This window comes from Lethenteron reissneri, unplaced genomic scaffold, assembly GCF_015708825.2.
Source record: "Lethenteron reissneri isolate LAM-NWPU_2019-01 unplaced genomic scaffold, ASM1570882v1 scaffold_1546, whole genome shotgun sequence".
NCBI classification, from domain to species: domain Eukaryota; kingdom Metazoa; phylum Chordata; class Hyperoartia; order Petromyzontiformes; family Petromyzontidae; genus Lethenteron; species Lethenteron reissneri.
The window spans coordinates 15,486-31,024 of record NW_026891274.1 but is presented as its reverse complement, the minus strand read 5'-3'; the positions used below and the strand labels follow the sequence as shown (position 1 = coordinate 31,024).

At 53.6% G+C, this 15,539-nt stretch overlaps 1 protein-coding gene across 1 annotated transcript in view; it reads left to right on the top strand.

Moving 5' to 3' along the window:
- Positions 1 to 224: 224 nt before the first annotated feature.
- Positions 225 to 15,539, top strand: part of LOC133362609 (activin receptor type-2B-like) — a gene marked incomplete at its 3' end in the record, with an annotated part of 30,282 nt that continues 14,967 nt past the window's right edge. Inside the window, exons 1-10 of the mRNA XM_061581532.1 lie at positions 225 to 293; positions 418 to 542; positions 754 to 854; positions 3,190 to 3,347; positions 5,285 to 5,416; positions 6,690 to 6,833; positions 9,240 to 9,373; positions 9,938 to 10,049; positions 10,422 to 10,560; positions 14,914 to 15,044. Coding sequence (XP_061437516.1) covers positions 225 to 293; positions 418 to 542; positions 754 to 854; positions 3,190 to 3,347; positions 5,285 to 5,416; positions 6,690 to 6,833; positions 9,240 to 9,373; positions 9,938 to 10,049; positions 10,422 to 10,560; positions 14,914 to 15,044 — 1,245 coding nt within the window. The remainder of the gene's footprint in view (positions 294 to 417; positions 543 to 753; positions 855 to 3,189; positions 3,348 to 5,284; positions 5,417 to 6,689; positions 6,834 to 9,239; positions 9,374 to 9,937; positions 10,050 to 10,421; positions 10,561 to 14,913; positions 15,045 to 15,539) is intronic.

Here is a 15,539-nt window from a genome sequence, read left to right as displayed (position 1 = left end):
AGAAAAAGGACACTAAATACACAGGGAGAGAGAGAAAACAAAAAACCCAAATTTAAGATCGAACCACTTCTACGGGGAAGTTTCAAGTTTATCTTTTTCTCTCTCTCTGGGTTTTTTGTTTTCTCTCTCTGCCTGTGTATTTAGTGTCCTCCTCCTCCCCCTCCTCCTCCCCCTCCTCCCCTTCCTCCTCCTCGTCGCTGGCGCTCACCTGGCCGCCCGTGGAGATGCAGCGCCGCCACCGCCGCCGCTGCGTCTCTTTCAGCCGCTACGGAGACGCGGAGGAGGAGGAGGCGGTGGGGGGGGGGGGCGGTCGGAGGCCGGAGGCACCGTGCTTTGTGACGCTGCCGGCGGCGGCGGCGGGGAGCAGGAGGGGAGGGAGGAGAAGAGGAAGGAGGAGAAGGGGGGGAGCAGGAGGGGAGGGTGGAGGAGAGGAAGGAGGAGGAGGGGGGGGAGGGTGGCTTCTGCTACGCGGCGTGGCGCAACGTGTCGGGCGACATCTTGCTGGAGCGCCAGGGCTGCTGGGTGCACGACTGCCGTGGGAGGTGAGGAGGCAGACCAGCAGCCCGCCCACCGGATCCCCCCCCACCACCTCCTCCCCCCCCCCCCCCCCCCCACCTCCTCCTCCCCCCACACCTCCTCCCCCTCACGACCTCCTCTCTCTTCCTCCCCCCCACACCACCTCCCCACCTCCTCCCACCTCCCCCCCCCTCCTGCTCCCTCCCCCCCACCCTCTGGGTGTCCCACTGTGATCAGGAGCAAGTGCGTGGAGTCGAGTAGCAACCCGTTTGTCTACTTCTGCTGCTGTGACAGGGACCTCTGTAACGTCGACTTCGCCCGACGGCCCCGGCCACACGGTCAGTCTTGAGCCGCGAGAGACGCCGGAGATGGTTCACGAGGCGGGAAGAATCGATGCCGTTCCAGCTCTCTCTCGTTGTCGTCACGGCCCGGCCAGGCCTGGCTGGTGTTGGCCAACGGCAAAGAAACGATTTTTTTTACGACCGAGAAAGGTGGATCATTTAAAAGGATGATCATAATTAATATTGCAATGTATGAAGAGCTACAATCGTGCTCTGTGGCGCGACGCGTGGTTGATGTCAAATAAATAAAATATTTTATTTTCTACCTACGTGAGTAGAAAATAAAATATATTATTTTATTTTATACCTACGTAACTTTACCGAAATAACCAAAGAGTGTGTATGGGAGCCTTTAACATTAAAGTCTATGGGAGCCTTTAACATTGAAGTCTATGGGAGAATTTAACATTGAAGTCTATGGGAGCCTTTAACATTGAAGTCTAAAGGAGAATTTAACATTGAAGTCTATGGGAGCCTTTAACATTGAAGTCTATAGGGGAATTTAACATTGAAGTCTATGGGAGCCTTTAACATTGAAGTATATGGGCGACTTTAAAATTGAAGTCTATGGCAGCCTTTAACATTGAAGTCTATGGGAGACTTTAACATCTATATATATAAAATCGCAAATTTGTCTGTCTGTCTGTGTGTCGCCGGACCATACGCAGTTTCATTGGACGAAATGTGAGGGATTTGCGAGACACGATTGGTCCGTTTGGTTTTCCACGGCGGTTGCCCCTGGCAACGGGTAGCGACGCATTCGCTGCGGGGTGGACGCCATTTTTAATTCCCGTTAAAAATATGTGCACGCATTAACACGCGACTCTGAGGTAAATTCATCAAAGTTTCACGTCCTCTTCACTCCCCCCCCACCCCAATGTGTGCAATTACTATTATAGGGTCGGTACATAATAAAATTATAGCGATTAGACAGTATTATTGTAGCGCGGGGGGGGGGGGTAACGACCCCAGTACCCAGCCTCAGCCGGGTGGGCAATTTAGGCGAGGCCGGAGGCTCTGCACGGTACTAGGCCTCGACACCCCACCACACTATAGGCCGTACATATTACTGCACAGCGGCCGAGGAGATCGTGGCTGGGGGGGGGTGGGGGGGCAGGGGTAGCAGCCCATCTGTGTATATATGTAAGGTTATTAAGAAATATATTTTTCACCCGGGCAACGCCGGGTACTTCTGCTAGTTGAAGTATATTGGAGCCTTTAACATTGAAGTCTATGGGAGAATTTAACATTGAAGTCTATGGGAGCCTTTAACATTGAAGTCTATGGGAGCCTTTAACGTTGAAGTCTATGGGAGAATTTAACATTGAAGTCTATGGGAGAATTTAACATTGAAGTCTATGGGAACCTTTAACATTGAAGTCTATGGGAGACTTTAACATTGAAGTCTATGGGAGGATTTAACATTGAAGTCTATGGGAGCCTTTAACATTGAAGTCTATGGGAGCCTTTAACATTGCAGTCTATGGGAGACATTACCATTAAAGTATATGGGAGACTTTAACATTGAAGTCTATGGGAGACTTTAACATTGAAGTCTATGGGAGAATTTAACATTGAAGTATATGGGAGCCTTTAACATTGCAGTCTATGGGAGCCTTTAACATTGCAGTCTATGGGAGACATTACCATTAAAGTCTATGGGAGACTTTAACATTGAAGTCTATGGGAGACTTTAACATTGAAGTCTATGGGAGAATTTAACATTGAAGTATATGGGAGCCTTTAACATTGCAGTCTATGGGAGACATTAACATTAAAGTCTATGGGAGACTTTAACATTAAAGTATATGGGAGACTTTAACATTGAAGTCTATGGGAGACTTTAACATTTAAGTCTATGGGAGAATTTAACATTGAAGTCTATGGGAGCATTTAACATTGAAGTCTATGGGAGCCTTTAACATTGCAGTCTATGGGAGACATTACCATTAAAGTCTATGGGAGACTTTAACATTGAAGTCTATGGGAGACTTTAACATTGAAGTCTATGGGAGAATTTAACATTGAAGTATATGGGAGCCTTTAACATTGCAGTCTATGGGAGACATTAACATTAAAGTCTATGGGAGACTTTAACATTAAAGTCTATGGGAGACTTTAACATTGAAGTCTATGGGAGACTTTAACATTTAAGTCTATGGGAGAATTTAACATTGAAGTCTATAGGAGAATTTAACATTGAAGTCTATGGGAGCCTTTAACATTGAAGTCTATGGGAGCCTTTAACATTGCAGTATATGGGAGACATTAACATTGAAGTCTATGTGAGCAGCCCCTGTGAGTGCCTTCACAGCTGAGCCTCCTGTTGCAGAGGTCACTCAGCAGCCTACGCCGGTGGCCAGGCCGGTGCCCACGCCAGTGACCCTGCTGTCCGTCACGACGCCGCTGCTTCTGCTGCTGCTGCTGCCGCTCTCCGTGTGGACGTACCGGCGATGCCGCAAGCTGACGCACGCCACAACGCCTCCGCAGGTGGTGGTGGTGCTGTGTGTGTGTCTGTGTGTGTGTGTCTGTGTGTGTGTGTGTCTGTGTCTGTGTGTGTGTGTCTGTGTGTGTCTCTGTGTGTATCTCTGTGTGTGTGTGTCTGTGTGTGGCCTCAAGGTGCACTTGGCCTGGCACAAGCGTCGTGGTGACGTCACCGCCACTTAGTGGCGAATGGCGGTTGTTGTTGTTGTGTCTGTGTGTGTGTGTGTCTGTGTGTGTGTGTCTGGTGGGGAGCGGTAGTGTAGTGGTTAGCGCGCTGCACTATGAACCTGGCGATCCGGGTTCGATTCTCGCTCACGGCGAACACCAGTGACGATTATCTGAACCGGTCCTGGGCCTCCCCTAGTTCGACTCAGCCTCAAATGAGTACCTGGTGCGGTGTGTAAACATCGCCACTATTGAGACACGTGGAATGTTCGAACGCTCACTGCGGAGGAGAGGCTGCCACACCTCTGTCGGGAGCTGGACCGGTACCGTCTGGATCTTTGTGGCATTCAGGAGGTCCGGTGGACCAGCTCTGGATGCTGCCACTATGAGGGGTGGACAGTCCTCTACTCGGGGCAGAAGACTACTAAACAATAGGGAGTGGCTCTTGTTTTGAAAAAAAGAATGAAGGGGGTGTGGGAGCGTGGCAGTGAGGTGTGGGAAGCTGTAAGCCCCAGGCTATTTTGGGCTTGCCTTCCCATCAACCGGAGGTGAGGACTGGTGGTCGTGGTTACTTATGCCCCCACCGAAGACGAACATCCGTGGAGGGATACAGGCAAGGCCAATGAGTCAGATGCCTTCTATGACCTGTCACAGGTGCTGGCTAAAGTGGCCCCTCGGGATAGAGTCATCTTGTTGGGTGACTTCAATGCCAGAGTTGGCCATGATGCTGGCACCTGGTCTGGAGTGATTGGAAGGCATGGGCCAGATCAGCTCAATAACAATGGTAGGAGGCTGCTAGATTTTTGTGCAGCCCATGGGCTTGTAATTACCAACACGCTGTTCAGGCATCGGCACATCCACACTACATCATGGATGCATGCCGGGTCCAAGTAAGAACATCTGCTGGGCTACATAGTGACGGATCAGCGGATGCGGGCCCATGTCCTTGACACCAAGACCTACTGTGGAGCTGATCTGCCCCCTGACCATCGACTAGTCATCTGTAAGATGCGCCTGCCATTCTTCCATTCCGGTGGTGGGTGGACACCCAGGACCCCATTCCAACCTAAGGTGGCTTGGACTCAGCTTGTAGGCAGGGCAGCCTAAATGTTTCTAACCGGCGAAGATGCTTCGTTTTGGTCGGGTTTAAGCAGGCTGGATTGTGTGAGGAGCTCACAAATCCTTGAAAGATCTGGACAAAGACCCATGGGTGAGCTCCTCCGGCAGACAACGCTGCGTTGGCTGGGCCATGTAGCCCGCATGCCAAGTCGTCGCATGCCTAAACAGCTTTTGTTCGGCTGGATCCAGGGGGCTAAATGGGCACGGCACGGGCTAGAGAAGAGATGGAGTGATGTGGTACAGGAGGACGTGGAGCTGAGTGGGCTTGCCTGACTAGTACCAGCGGTGTCAAGATCGGCCTCTGTGGAGGAGGCTCGTGAAGGATGCTACTGGGCAGTTGGAGGCAGTCGCCCTCCAACAACAATGGAGGGCGGAGGAGCGACGCTCACAACAACGAGCGGAGCGCCTGGTGGCTAAAGCATAGCAAGTCGGCACAGTAGGGGGCACAGGTGGTGCATCAGCCACTCATCTCAGTCAGTCGACCAGTGGCACCTGGGTCTGCCCCGTGACCTCCTGCCAGCGGGCGTTCTTGTGTATAGTGTAGTGTATAATAAGTGTATGGTGTAGTCACTTGCCCTGCCGGTCTGTCCAGGCTACGCGGCGGGGGGTCTCTGCTGTTGACGGCAGCGAGGCTGCCCGACGCTCCATTCCGCCAACAGGAGGCGGTGAGCCTGACGGCGCTGCTGCCGCCGCTGCTGCTGCTGGACTTACGAGCCGGCGGTCGCTTCGGCTGCGTCTGGCGCGCTCAGCTCCTGTCCGAAGTCGTCGCGGTGAAGATTGTCCAGACCGTGGTGAGACCCTGCACACACACACACACGCACACACGCATACACACTCACACACGCACACACACACACTGACCCTGCGCGACACGTGTTTCTACAGACTCACGGAGGCCCACAGAGACCCACAGCGACCCACAGTGACCCATAGAGACCCACATCAACCAACAGAGACCCATAGAGACCCACACAGAGCCATAGAGACCCACAGCAACCCACAGAGACCCATACTCATAGAGACCCACAGCAACCCACAGAGACACACGGAGGCCCACAGAGACCCACAGTGACCCATAGAGACCCATAGCAACCCACAGAGACCCACAGCAACCCAAAGAGACCCACAGAGACCCACATCAACCAACATAGACCCATAGAGACCCACACAGACCCATAGAGACCCATTAGAGACCCATACTCGCAGAGACCCACAGCGACCCACAGAGACCCACAGCAACCCACAGAGACCCACAGTGACCCATAGAGACCCATTGAGACTCACAGCAACCCACAGAGACTTTTAGAGACCCACAGAGACCCATAGAGACCCACATCAACCACCAGAGACCCACAGCAACCCACAGAGACCCACAGTGACCCACATCAACCAACATAGACCCATAGAGACCCACAGTGACCCATAGAGACCCACAGAGACCCATACTCAGAGATTCACAGCAACCCAGAGACCCACAGCAACCCACTGCGTGTGTCTCCGTGTGTCTGCGTGTGTCTCCGTGTGTCTCTGTGTGTCTCTGTGTATCTGCGTGTGTCTCCATGTGTCTGCGTGTGTCTGCATGTGTCTGCGTGTGTCTCTGTGTGTCTCTGTGTGTCTCCGTGTGTCTGCGTGTGTCTCCGTGTGTTTGCGTGTGTCTGCGTGTGTCTCCGTGTGTCTGCGTGTGTTTCCGTGTGTTTCGTGTGTCTGCGTGTGTCTCCGTGTGTCTCTGTGTGTTTGCGTGTGTCTCCGTGTGTCTGCGTGTGTCTCCATGTGTCTCATATGTCTCCGTGTGTCTCCGTGTGTCTGCGTGTGTCTCCGTGTGTCTGCGTGTGTCTCCGTGTGTCTCCGTGTGTCTGCGCGTGTCTGCGTGTGTCTCCGTGTGTCTCCGTGTGTCTGCGTGTGTCTGCGGATCTCGCCGCGTGTTTCTCGCGGGACCACGGCTTCACCCCCGCGAGACTTCTGCTCCTCTGGACGCGACCTCAGCCTGAGCAACTTCACACGTTTGTCTTCTCCTCCTCTCCCCGCCATCGTCGTCGGCGCTGTCTTCGTCCGGGACGCTCGCAGAACCAACGGCTGTGGCAGAACGAGGTGGACATTTTCGTCACACCCGGCCTGAGTCACCACAACCTGCTGCAATTCATCGGCGCGGAGAGGCGGGAAGGGAACGCCGAACCCGAGATGTGGATCATCACCACCTTCCACGAGCGGGTTCATAGACTCACTCACCGTGCAGAGACTCACAGACTACTCACATAGAGACTCACAGACTACTCACATAGAGACTCACCGACTACTCACACAGAGACTCACAGACTACTCACACAGAGACCCACAGACTACTCATGTAGAGACCCATAGACTACTCACACAGTAGAGACCCATAGACTACTCACGTAGAGACCCATAGACTACTCACACAGAGACCCATAGCCTACTCACATAGAGACCCATAGACTACTCACATAGAGACCCATAGACTACTCACATAGAGACCCATAGACTACTCACATAGAGACCCATAGACTACTCACACAGTAGAGACCCATAGACTACTCACGTAGAGACCCACAGACTACTCACACAGAGACCCACAGACTACTCACACAGAGACCCATAGACTACTCACACAGTAGAGACCCATAGACTACTCACACAGAGACCCACAGACTACTCACACAGAGACCCATAGACTACTCACACAGAGACCCATAGACTACTCACACAGAGACCCATAGACTACTCACACAGAGACCCATAGACTACTCACATAGAGACCCATAGACTACTCACACAGTAGAGACCCATAGACTACTCACGTAGAGACCCATAGACTACTCACACAAACACACACACACAGAGACGCACATGTAATGGGTTCAATTGAAGCGCACACTTGAACTTGGAGGCAACCATCCCGGAGGGCTGCTACAAGCAACACCTCCCCTGCCTCCCTAAAGAAGCCTCAACACTAAATAAACTTACGAAATACTCTGAGGACTGAAAATCCTACATCGCCACAAATCCCAGCCTTCAATATTGAAATCAAAAAGCTAATCAATCAAGCCAAAACAGAACGCAGACACGAGTTTGTTGAATCTTTTGACCATCGCCAAAACTCATCAAAACTTTGGAAGATCATCGAAGCCTTAAACGGACACTCCAAACCCACCACCCAATTGTGCAATCAATTTCAACAACAAATCCGTCATAAACAACAACAACATCACCAAACAGAGGTGAAACTCGCTATCAAAAAAGCCAAAAATTATTCCGCAATTGGTCCGGATGGCATAGCTATGCCCGATCTCAAACACCTCGGCCCCCCTTGGCATCGAGTTTCTCGCCTACACCATTAACGCCTCGCTCCCAGTGCAACCTCATTCCGGCCATCTGGGAATCATCGACAATCATCCCACTTCCAAAACCCAGCAAAGACCTCAATCAAGCGACGTCCCACAGGCCGATTTCCCTACTTTACTTGAAACGCTCTTCAACCAAATAGCGCCACCACATCGAAGTTGAACCACTTGCACACCGCTGCCACCATGCACCATCACCACCACCACTACTACCACCACTACCACTACTACCACCACCATCACCACTACCACCACCATCACCACTACCACCATTATCACTACCACGACTACCACCACCACTACCACGACTACCACCACTACTATCACCACCACCACTACCACCACTACCACCACCACCACTACCACCACCACTATCACCACTACCACCACCACTACCACTACTATCACCACTACTATCACCACTACTACCACCATTACTACTACCACCACTACAACCACCATTGCCACTACCACCACTACAACCACTACCACCACCACCACCACTACCACCACTACCACCACCACTACCACCGCTACTACCACCACCACTACCACCACCACTACTACCACCACCATCACCACCACTACTACTACCAACACTACCACTACTACCACCACCACTACCACCACCATCACCACTACTACCACCACCACTACTACCACCACCACCACTACCACCACTACCACCACTACCACCACCACTACTACCACTACCACCACCATCACCACTACTACCACCACCACTACTACCACCACCACCACTACTACCACCATCACCACTACCACCATTACCACCACCACTACTACCACCATCACCACCACCACTACCACGACTACCATCACCACTACCACGACTACCACCACTACTATCACCACCACCACTACCACCATTACCACCACGACTACCACCACCACTACCACCATTACCACTACCACGACTACCACCACCACGACCACGACTACCACCACTACTATCACCACCCCCACTACCACCATTACCACCACCACTACTACCACCATCACCACCACCACTACCACGACTACCATCACCACTACCACGACTACCACCACTACTATCACCACCACCACTACCACCATTACCACCACCACTACTACCACCACCACCACTACCACGACTACCATCACCACTACCACGACTACCACCACTACTATCACCACCACCACTACCACCATTACCACTACCACCACCATTACCACCACCACCACTGCCGCTGCTCCCCTCTGACCGCCGCAGGGCTCGCTGTGCGACCACCTCAAGGGCTCCACGCTGTCGTGGCACGAGCTCTGCCACGTGGGCGAGACGTTGGCACGCGGCCTCGCCCACCTCCACCGCCACGTGCACGGAGGCAAGCCGGCCATCGCCCACCGGTACGTCGCTAGCAGGCCGCCCACGGATCACCGGGGGTGGCGGCGGTGCGGGTGGCGGAGTGGGTGGGGGGTCCCTGCCGACCTCGGGTTCGGACTCCGCCAGAGGTCGCAACCGGGTACCCGATACCCGTACCCTACCCGATACCCAGCTACCCGTACCTGGCCGGGTACGGGTACCCGTTTGCGACCCTGGTGCGGTCGGGTACGGGTAGGCCGTGAGTCACCGGTGAGTCACCGTTTGTCACTCGTTTCGGGTAGGGTACAGGTAGGGAACGGGTACCCGTACCCGGCCGGGTACCCATTCCCTACCCGTACCCTACCCGAAATGAGTGACAAACGGTTACTCACCAGTGACTCACGGCCTACCCGTGGGTACGGGTACACATTTGCGACCTTGGTGCGGCCGGTTACGGTTACGGGTAAGGAATCAAAACCCGTTTGCGACCTCTGGACTCCGCTTGCTCCTCACGCAGCCCCCTCTCACCCTTCGACCGCTTGAACGCGTCACCGTGCCCCCCCCGCCCCCCCCCCCCCCCCCCCCCCCCCCCCCCGTCTCTCCCGCAGCGACTTGAAGAGTAAGAACGTGCTGCTGAGGAGCGACCTGTCGGCCGTCGTCGCCGACTTTGGCTTGGCGCTCAAACTCCAGCCGGATTGCCCACCCGTCGACATCCCGCGGGTGAACACCGACGCCGGGGCCAAGAGGCGGAGACGCCAAGAGGCGGGAGGGTGCCGATAGAACCTCGTTTGCCGGAAGAAAAAATTTGATAGTTGTTTTTTTTTTACCCTTTTATCTGTGCAACAAGACTAGGCTCTCTGGAAAGCTGTCTCGGGTGTGGACCAATAAACTTCAAGGACAGTGCATACATTATCAGAGTTATGTTTTTTGTTTGCATTCCGACCGCAGGTATTGTGGTCAATGCAAACACGACTCCTCGTAAAAAGGTGTCAGTTTCGTTGCCAGATTGAAGGGTTAAAAAAACAACGATCAGACTGGAGAGCGTCGTGCCGAGCGTGACGTCTCCGCCACCACCGTTGCACCCCGCCGCAGGTCGGCACTCTCCGCTACATGGCCCCCGAGCTGCTGGAGGGCGCCATCTGCTTGCAGTCCGACGCCTTCCTTCACATCGACGTCTACGCGCTGGGCCTGGTGCTGTGGGAGATCGCCACGCGCTGCATGTCCAGTGGCGGTGAGCGGAGGTGGCGGTGGTGGTGTGGCCCCAGGGGCGTGGTGCTGGCCGGCCCTGGTCACCTCTTGTCACACGGTGCCGCCCCACGTGATGTGGGTGGGGGGGTCTTTCTGTGCGTGTGTCTGTGTGTGTGTCTGTGTGTGTGTCTGTGTGTGTGTCTGTGCGTGTGTGACTGTGTGTCTGTGCGTGTGTCTGTGCGTGTGTGTGTGCGCGTGTTTGTGTGCGTGTGTGTGTGTGCGTGTGTCTATGCGTGTGTCTGTACGTGTTACTGTGTGCGTGTGTCTGTGCATGTGTCTGTGTGTCTGTGCGTGTGTCTGTGCGTGTGTGTGTGTGTGTCTGTGCGTGTGTCTGTATGTGTTACTGTGTGCGTGTGTCTGTGCGTGTGTCTGGTCTGTGTGTCTGTGCGTGTGTGTGTGCCTGTGTCTGTGCGTGTGTCTGTGCGTGTGTCTGTGCGTGTGTCTGTGCGTGTGTCTGTGTGTCTGTGCGTGTGTCTGTGCGTGTGTGTGTGCGTGTGTCTGTGCGTGTGTCTGTACGTGTTACTGTGTGCATGTGTCTGTGCGTGTGTCTGGTCTGTGCGTGTGTCTGTGTGTGTGTCTGTGTGTCTGTGTGTCTGTGCGTGTGTGTGTGCGTGTGTGTGTGCGTGTGTGTGTGCGTGTGTCTGTGCGTGTGTCTGTGCGTGTGTCTGTGCGTGTGTGTGTGCGTGTGTCTGTGCGTGTGTCTGTACGTGTTACTGTGCGTGTGTCTGTGCGTGTGTCTGGTCTGTGCGTGTGTCTGTGTGTGTGTCTGGTCTGTGCGTGTGTCTGTGGTCTCAGTTAGCTGATGAAAGTTCTCGACCGTCCAACTTTCAAAATGCATCATGGATGCATGCCGGGTCCAAGCAAGAACATCTGCTGGGCTACATAGTGATGGATCAGCGGATGCGGGCCCATGTCCTTGACACCAGGACCTACCGTGGAGCTGATATGCCCTCTGACCATCGACTAGTCATCTGTAAGATGTGCCTGCCATTCTTCCATTCCGGTGGTGGGTGGACACCCAGGACCCCATTCCAGCCTAAGGTGGCCTGGTCTCAGTTAGCTGATGAAAGTTGCAAGCGAGAATTTCATCATCGCTTGCGGCTGGGGTTGGCATCGTCCCCCACTCCTCCTGATGTCGAGGGTAAATGGGCGAGGTTTGGGACTGTGACTCGTGCAGCTGCAATGGCTGCTTTGGGTACACGGTCAAGACCTCCCCAGAGACCCTGTCTGACAGAGGAGGTGTTCAGGCTGGTTGAGAAAAAGCGACAGGCCCACTCTTATCGTCTACAGCATCCCATGTCAGAGAATGAGGAGGCTTACCGCAGCCTTTGCTCGGAGGTTCGGACAGCCGTGAGGCACTGCAAGGATGGGTGGTGGTTGCGGGTTGCTGAGGAGATGGAGTCTGCCTCAGTGGCCCGCGATCACAAATCACTATTTAACTCCATCAAAAAAGTAACCTGCAGCGCCACACCTATTACCATCACTAGGGGAAAGAACGGTGATCCAATCTCCGACCCCCAGAAACAGGTTTGCAGATTTGCTGAGCATTTCTGTGAGGTCCTGGCGGAGGGGAAATCCCTCAACATGGAAAACATCATGGCACAAAGTGGGGATGACCCTGCTGAGGCTGCGGTGCCTCATATATTGGAAGAAGAAGTCACCCCCTGTGAGTGGCTGGCTGAGGTGCCATCTGTTGAGGAAGTACTGAATGCGATCCAGAGTCTGAGACCAGGAAAGGCACCAGGCAGAGATGATCTCCCAAGCGAAATGCTGAGGGAGGGTGGCGTTTGTGCACAGACTGTCCTACATTAAGTCATAACAACAGTCTGGGCCACTGGACGGGTTCCGCAGGATTGGAAGGATGCCCTGGTGGTCCCCCTCTTTAAGAAGGGGGACCGCACAGACTGTAACAACTACAGGGGCATCTCACTCCTCAGTGTGCCGGGAAAGGTCCTGACATGGATTTTTCAACATCGCCTTGCTAGGCACGCTGAGGAGAGGCTTGCGGAGCCTCAATGCGGTTTCAGGAAAGGGCAGTCCTGCACAGATACCATATTTTCAGTCTGTCTGCTACAGCAGATGTGTAGGGAATTCCAACAAGACCTACATCTCTGCTTTATTGACCTGGTCAAGGCCTATGATACCATCAGTAGGCCTGGGCTCTGGGTTGTTCTTCGTGCTTTTGGAGTCCCTGACCCTCTGCTCACGCTCATTAAGGACCTTCATGATGGTGAGTGGGCCCGGGTAAAACTACGTGGCCGGGAGTCAAAACCATTCCCTGTACACCTTGGGGTGTGACAGGGATGTCCTCTGGCTCCCACATTATTTAACATCTATTTTGACCACGTCATTCGTGAAGCCTTCAATAGCTGTACCGGGGGAATTTCCGTTTGGTACAGATATAATGAGAGGCTGATCAATGCCCGGGTGCGGTCAAGGGATGGCTCCCTATTGCTCAACCACGTTATGTATGCCGATGATCTGCTAATTGCTGCTCACTCGGAGGAGGTGGAGACGCTGCTGGTGAAACTGGAGCGTGCCACTAAAACTAAGCACCTGCCTGGGTATTTTGTACCATCAGACACTCCACCCCCATAACTCCCAATCAGTTGTGGAGAGAATGGAGAGTTTCCCATACCTGGGCAGTGTGCTCATGACCGGTTCCGGTTTTAACAGCAGAGGTCTCACTCCGAATCAGTCGAGCAGCAATATCTTTTCATCGGTTGCGTAACGCTGTGTGGAAGCTACCTGGTCTGTCGCTCCGCACAAAGCTTCAGGTCTTCTCAGCCACGGTCATTCCCTCCCTTCTCTACGCTTGCGAAACGTGGACCCCCTAATGGAGCATCTTCACCGGTTAGAAACATTTAGGCTGGCCTGCCTACGATCCATCCTGGGTTTAACCAGGCTGGATTGTGTGAGGAGCTCACAAATCCTTGAAAGATCTGGGCAAAGTCCCATCGGTGAGCTCCTCCGGCAGGCAAGGCTGCGTTGGCTGGGTCATGTAGCCTGCATGCCCAGCCACCATATGCCTAAACAGCCTTTGTTCGGCCGGATCGAGGGGGCTAAACGGGTGCGGCACGGGCTAGAGAAGAGATGGAGTGATGTGGTACAGGAGGACGTGGAGCTGAGTGGACTTGCCGATGCCTGGTACCAGCGGTGTCAAGATCGGCCTCCGTGGAGGAGGCTCGTGAAGGACGCTACTGGGCAGTTGGAGGCAGTCGCCCTCCAACAACAACGGAGGGCGGAGGGGCGACGCTCACAACAACGAGCGGAGCGCCGAGTGGCTAAAGCACAGCAAGTTGGCACAGTAGGGGCACAGGTGGTGCATTAGCCAGTCATCTCAATCATCTCAGTCAGTCGACCCGTGGCACCTGGATCTGCCTCCTTGACCTCCTGCCAGCGGGCGTTCGACAATTCACGTGGCCTCAAGGTGCACATGGCCTGGCACAAGCGTCGTGGTGACATCACCGCCACTTAGTGGCGAATGGCGGTTGTTGTTGTCTGTGTGTGTGTTTCTGTGTGTGTGTGTCTCTGTGTGTGTGTGTGTGTGTCTCTGTGTGTGTGTGTTTCTGTGTGTGTCTGTGTGTGTGTGTGTCTGTGTGTGTGTGTGTCTGTGTGTGTCTGTGTGTGTGTGTGTGTCTCTGTGTGTTTCTGTGTGTCTGTGTATGTGTCTCTGTGTGTGTGTCTGTGTGTGTGTGTCTGTGTGTGTGTGTCTGTGTGTGTGTGTCTGTGTGTGTCTGTGTGTGTGTCTGTGTCTGTGTGTGTGTCTGTGTGTTTGTCTGTGTCTGTGTGTGTCTGTGTGTGTGTGTGCTGTGTGTGTGTCTGTGTGTGTGTGTGTGTGTGTGTCTGTGTGTGTGTGTGACTGTGTGTGTGTCTGTGTGTGTCTGTGTGTGTGTGTCTGTGTGTGTCTGTGTGTGTGTGTCTGTGTGTGTGTGTCTGTGTGTGTGTGTCTGTGTGTGTGTGTGTGTGTCTGTGTGTGTGTGTGTGTCTGTGTGTGTGTGTGTGTCTGTGTGTGTGTCTGTGTGTGGTCTGTGTGTGTGTGTCTGTGTGTATCTCTGTGTGTGTGTCTGTGTGTGTGTGTCTGTGTGTGTGTCTGTGTGTGTGTATGTGTCTGTGTGTGTGTCTGTGTGTGTGTCTGTGTGTGTCTGTGTGTATCTGTGTGTGTGTCTGTGTGTGTGTGTCTGTGTGTGTGTGTCTGTGTGTGTGTGTGTCTGTGTGTATCTGTGTGTGTTTCTGTGTGTGTGTGTCTGTGTGTGTGTCTGTGTGTGTGTGTGTCTGTGTGTCTGTGTGTATCTGTGTGTGTGTCTGTGTGTGTGTGTCTGTGTGTGTGTGCCAGGCATGCTGGGTGAGCACCGCGCTCCCTTGGTGGACGAGGTGGGTGAGCGCCCCACGCTGGATGAGCTCCGGCACTTCGTGGTGGACGGCAATGGCCGCCCAGCGATCCGGGAGGCCTGGCTCAAGCACCCGGTCGACGTCTCACTCACTCACTCAGTCACTCACTCAGTCACTCAGTCACTCACTCAGTCACTCACTCAGTCACTCACTCACTCACTCACACACTCACACACTCAGTCACACACTCAGTCACTCACTCAGTCACTCAGTCACTCACTCAGTCACTCACTCAGTCACTCACTCACTCAGTCACTCACTCAGTCACTCACTCAGTCACTCACTCAGTCACTCAGTCACTCAGTCACTCACTCAGTCACTCAGTCACTCACTCACTCAGTCACTCATTCAGTCACTCACTCACTCAGTCACTCACTCAGTCACTCACTCAGTCACTCAGTCACTCACTCAGTCACTCATTCAGTCACTCACACACTCACACACTCAGTCACTCACTCAGTCACTCACTCAGTCATTCAGTCACTCACACAATCAGTCACTCACTCACTCACTCAGTCACTCACTCACTCAGTCACTCACACACTCAGTCACTCACTCAGTCACTCACTC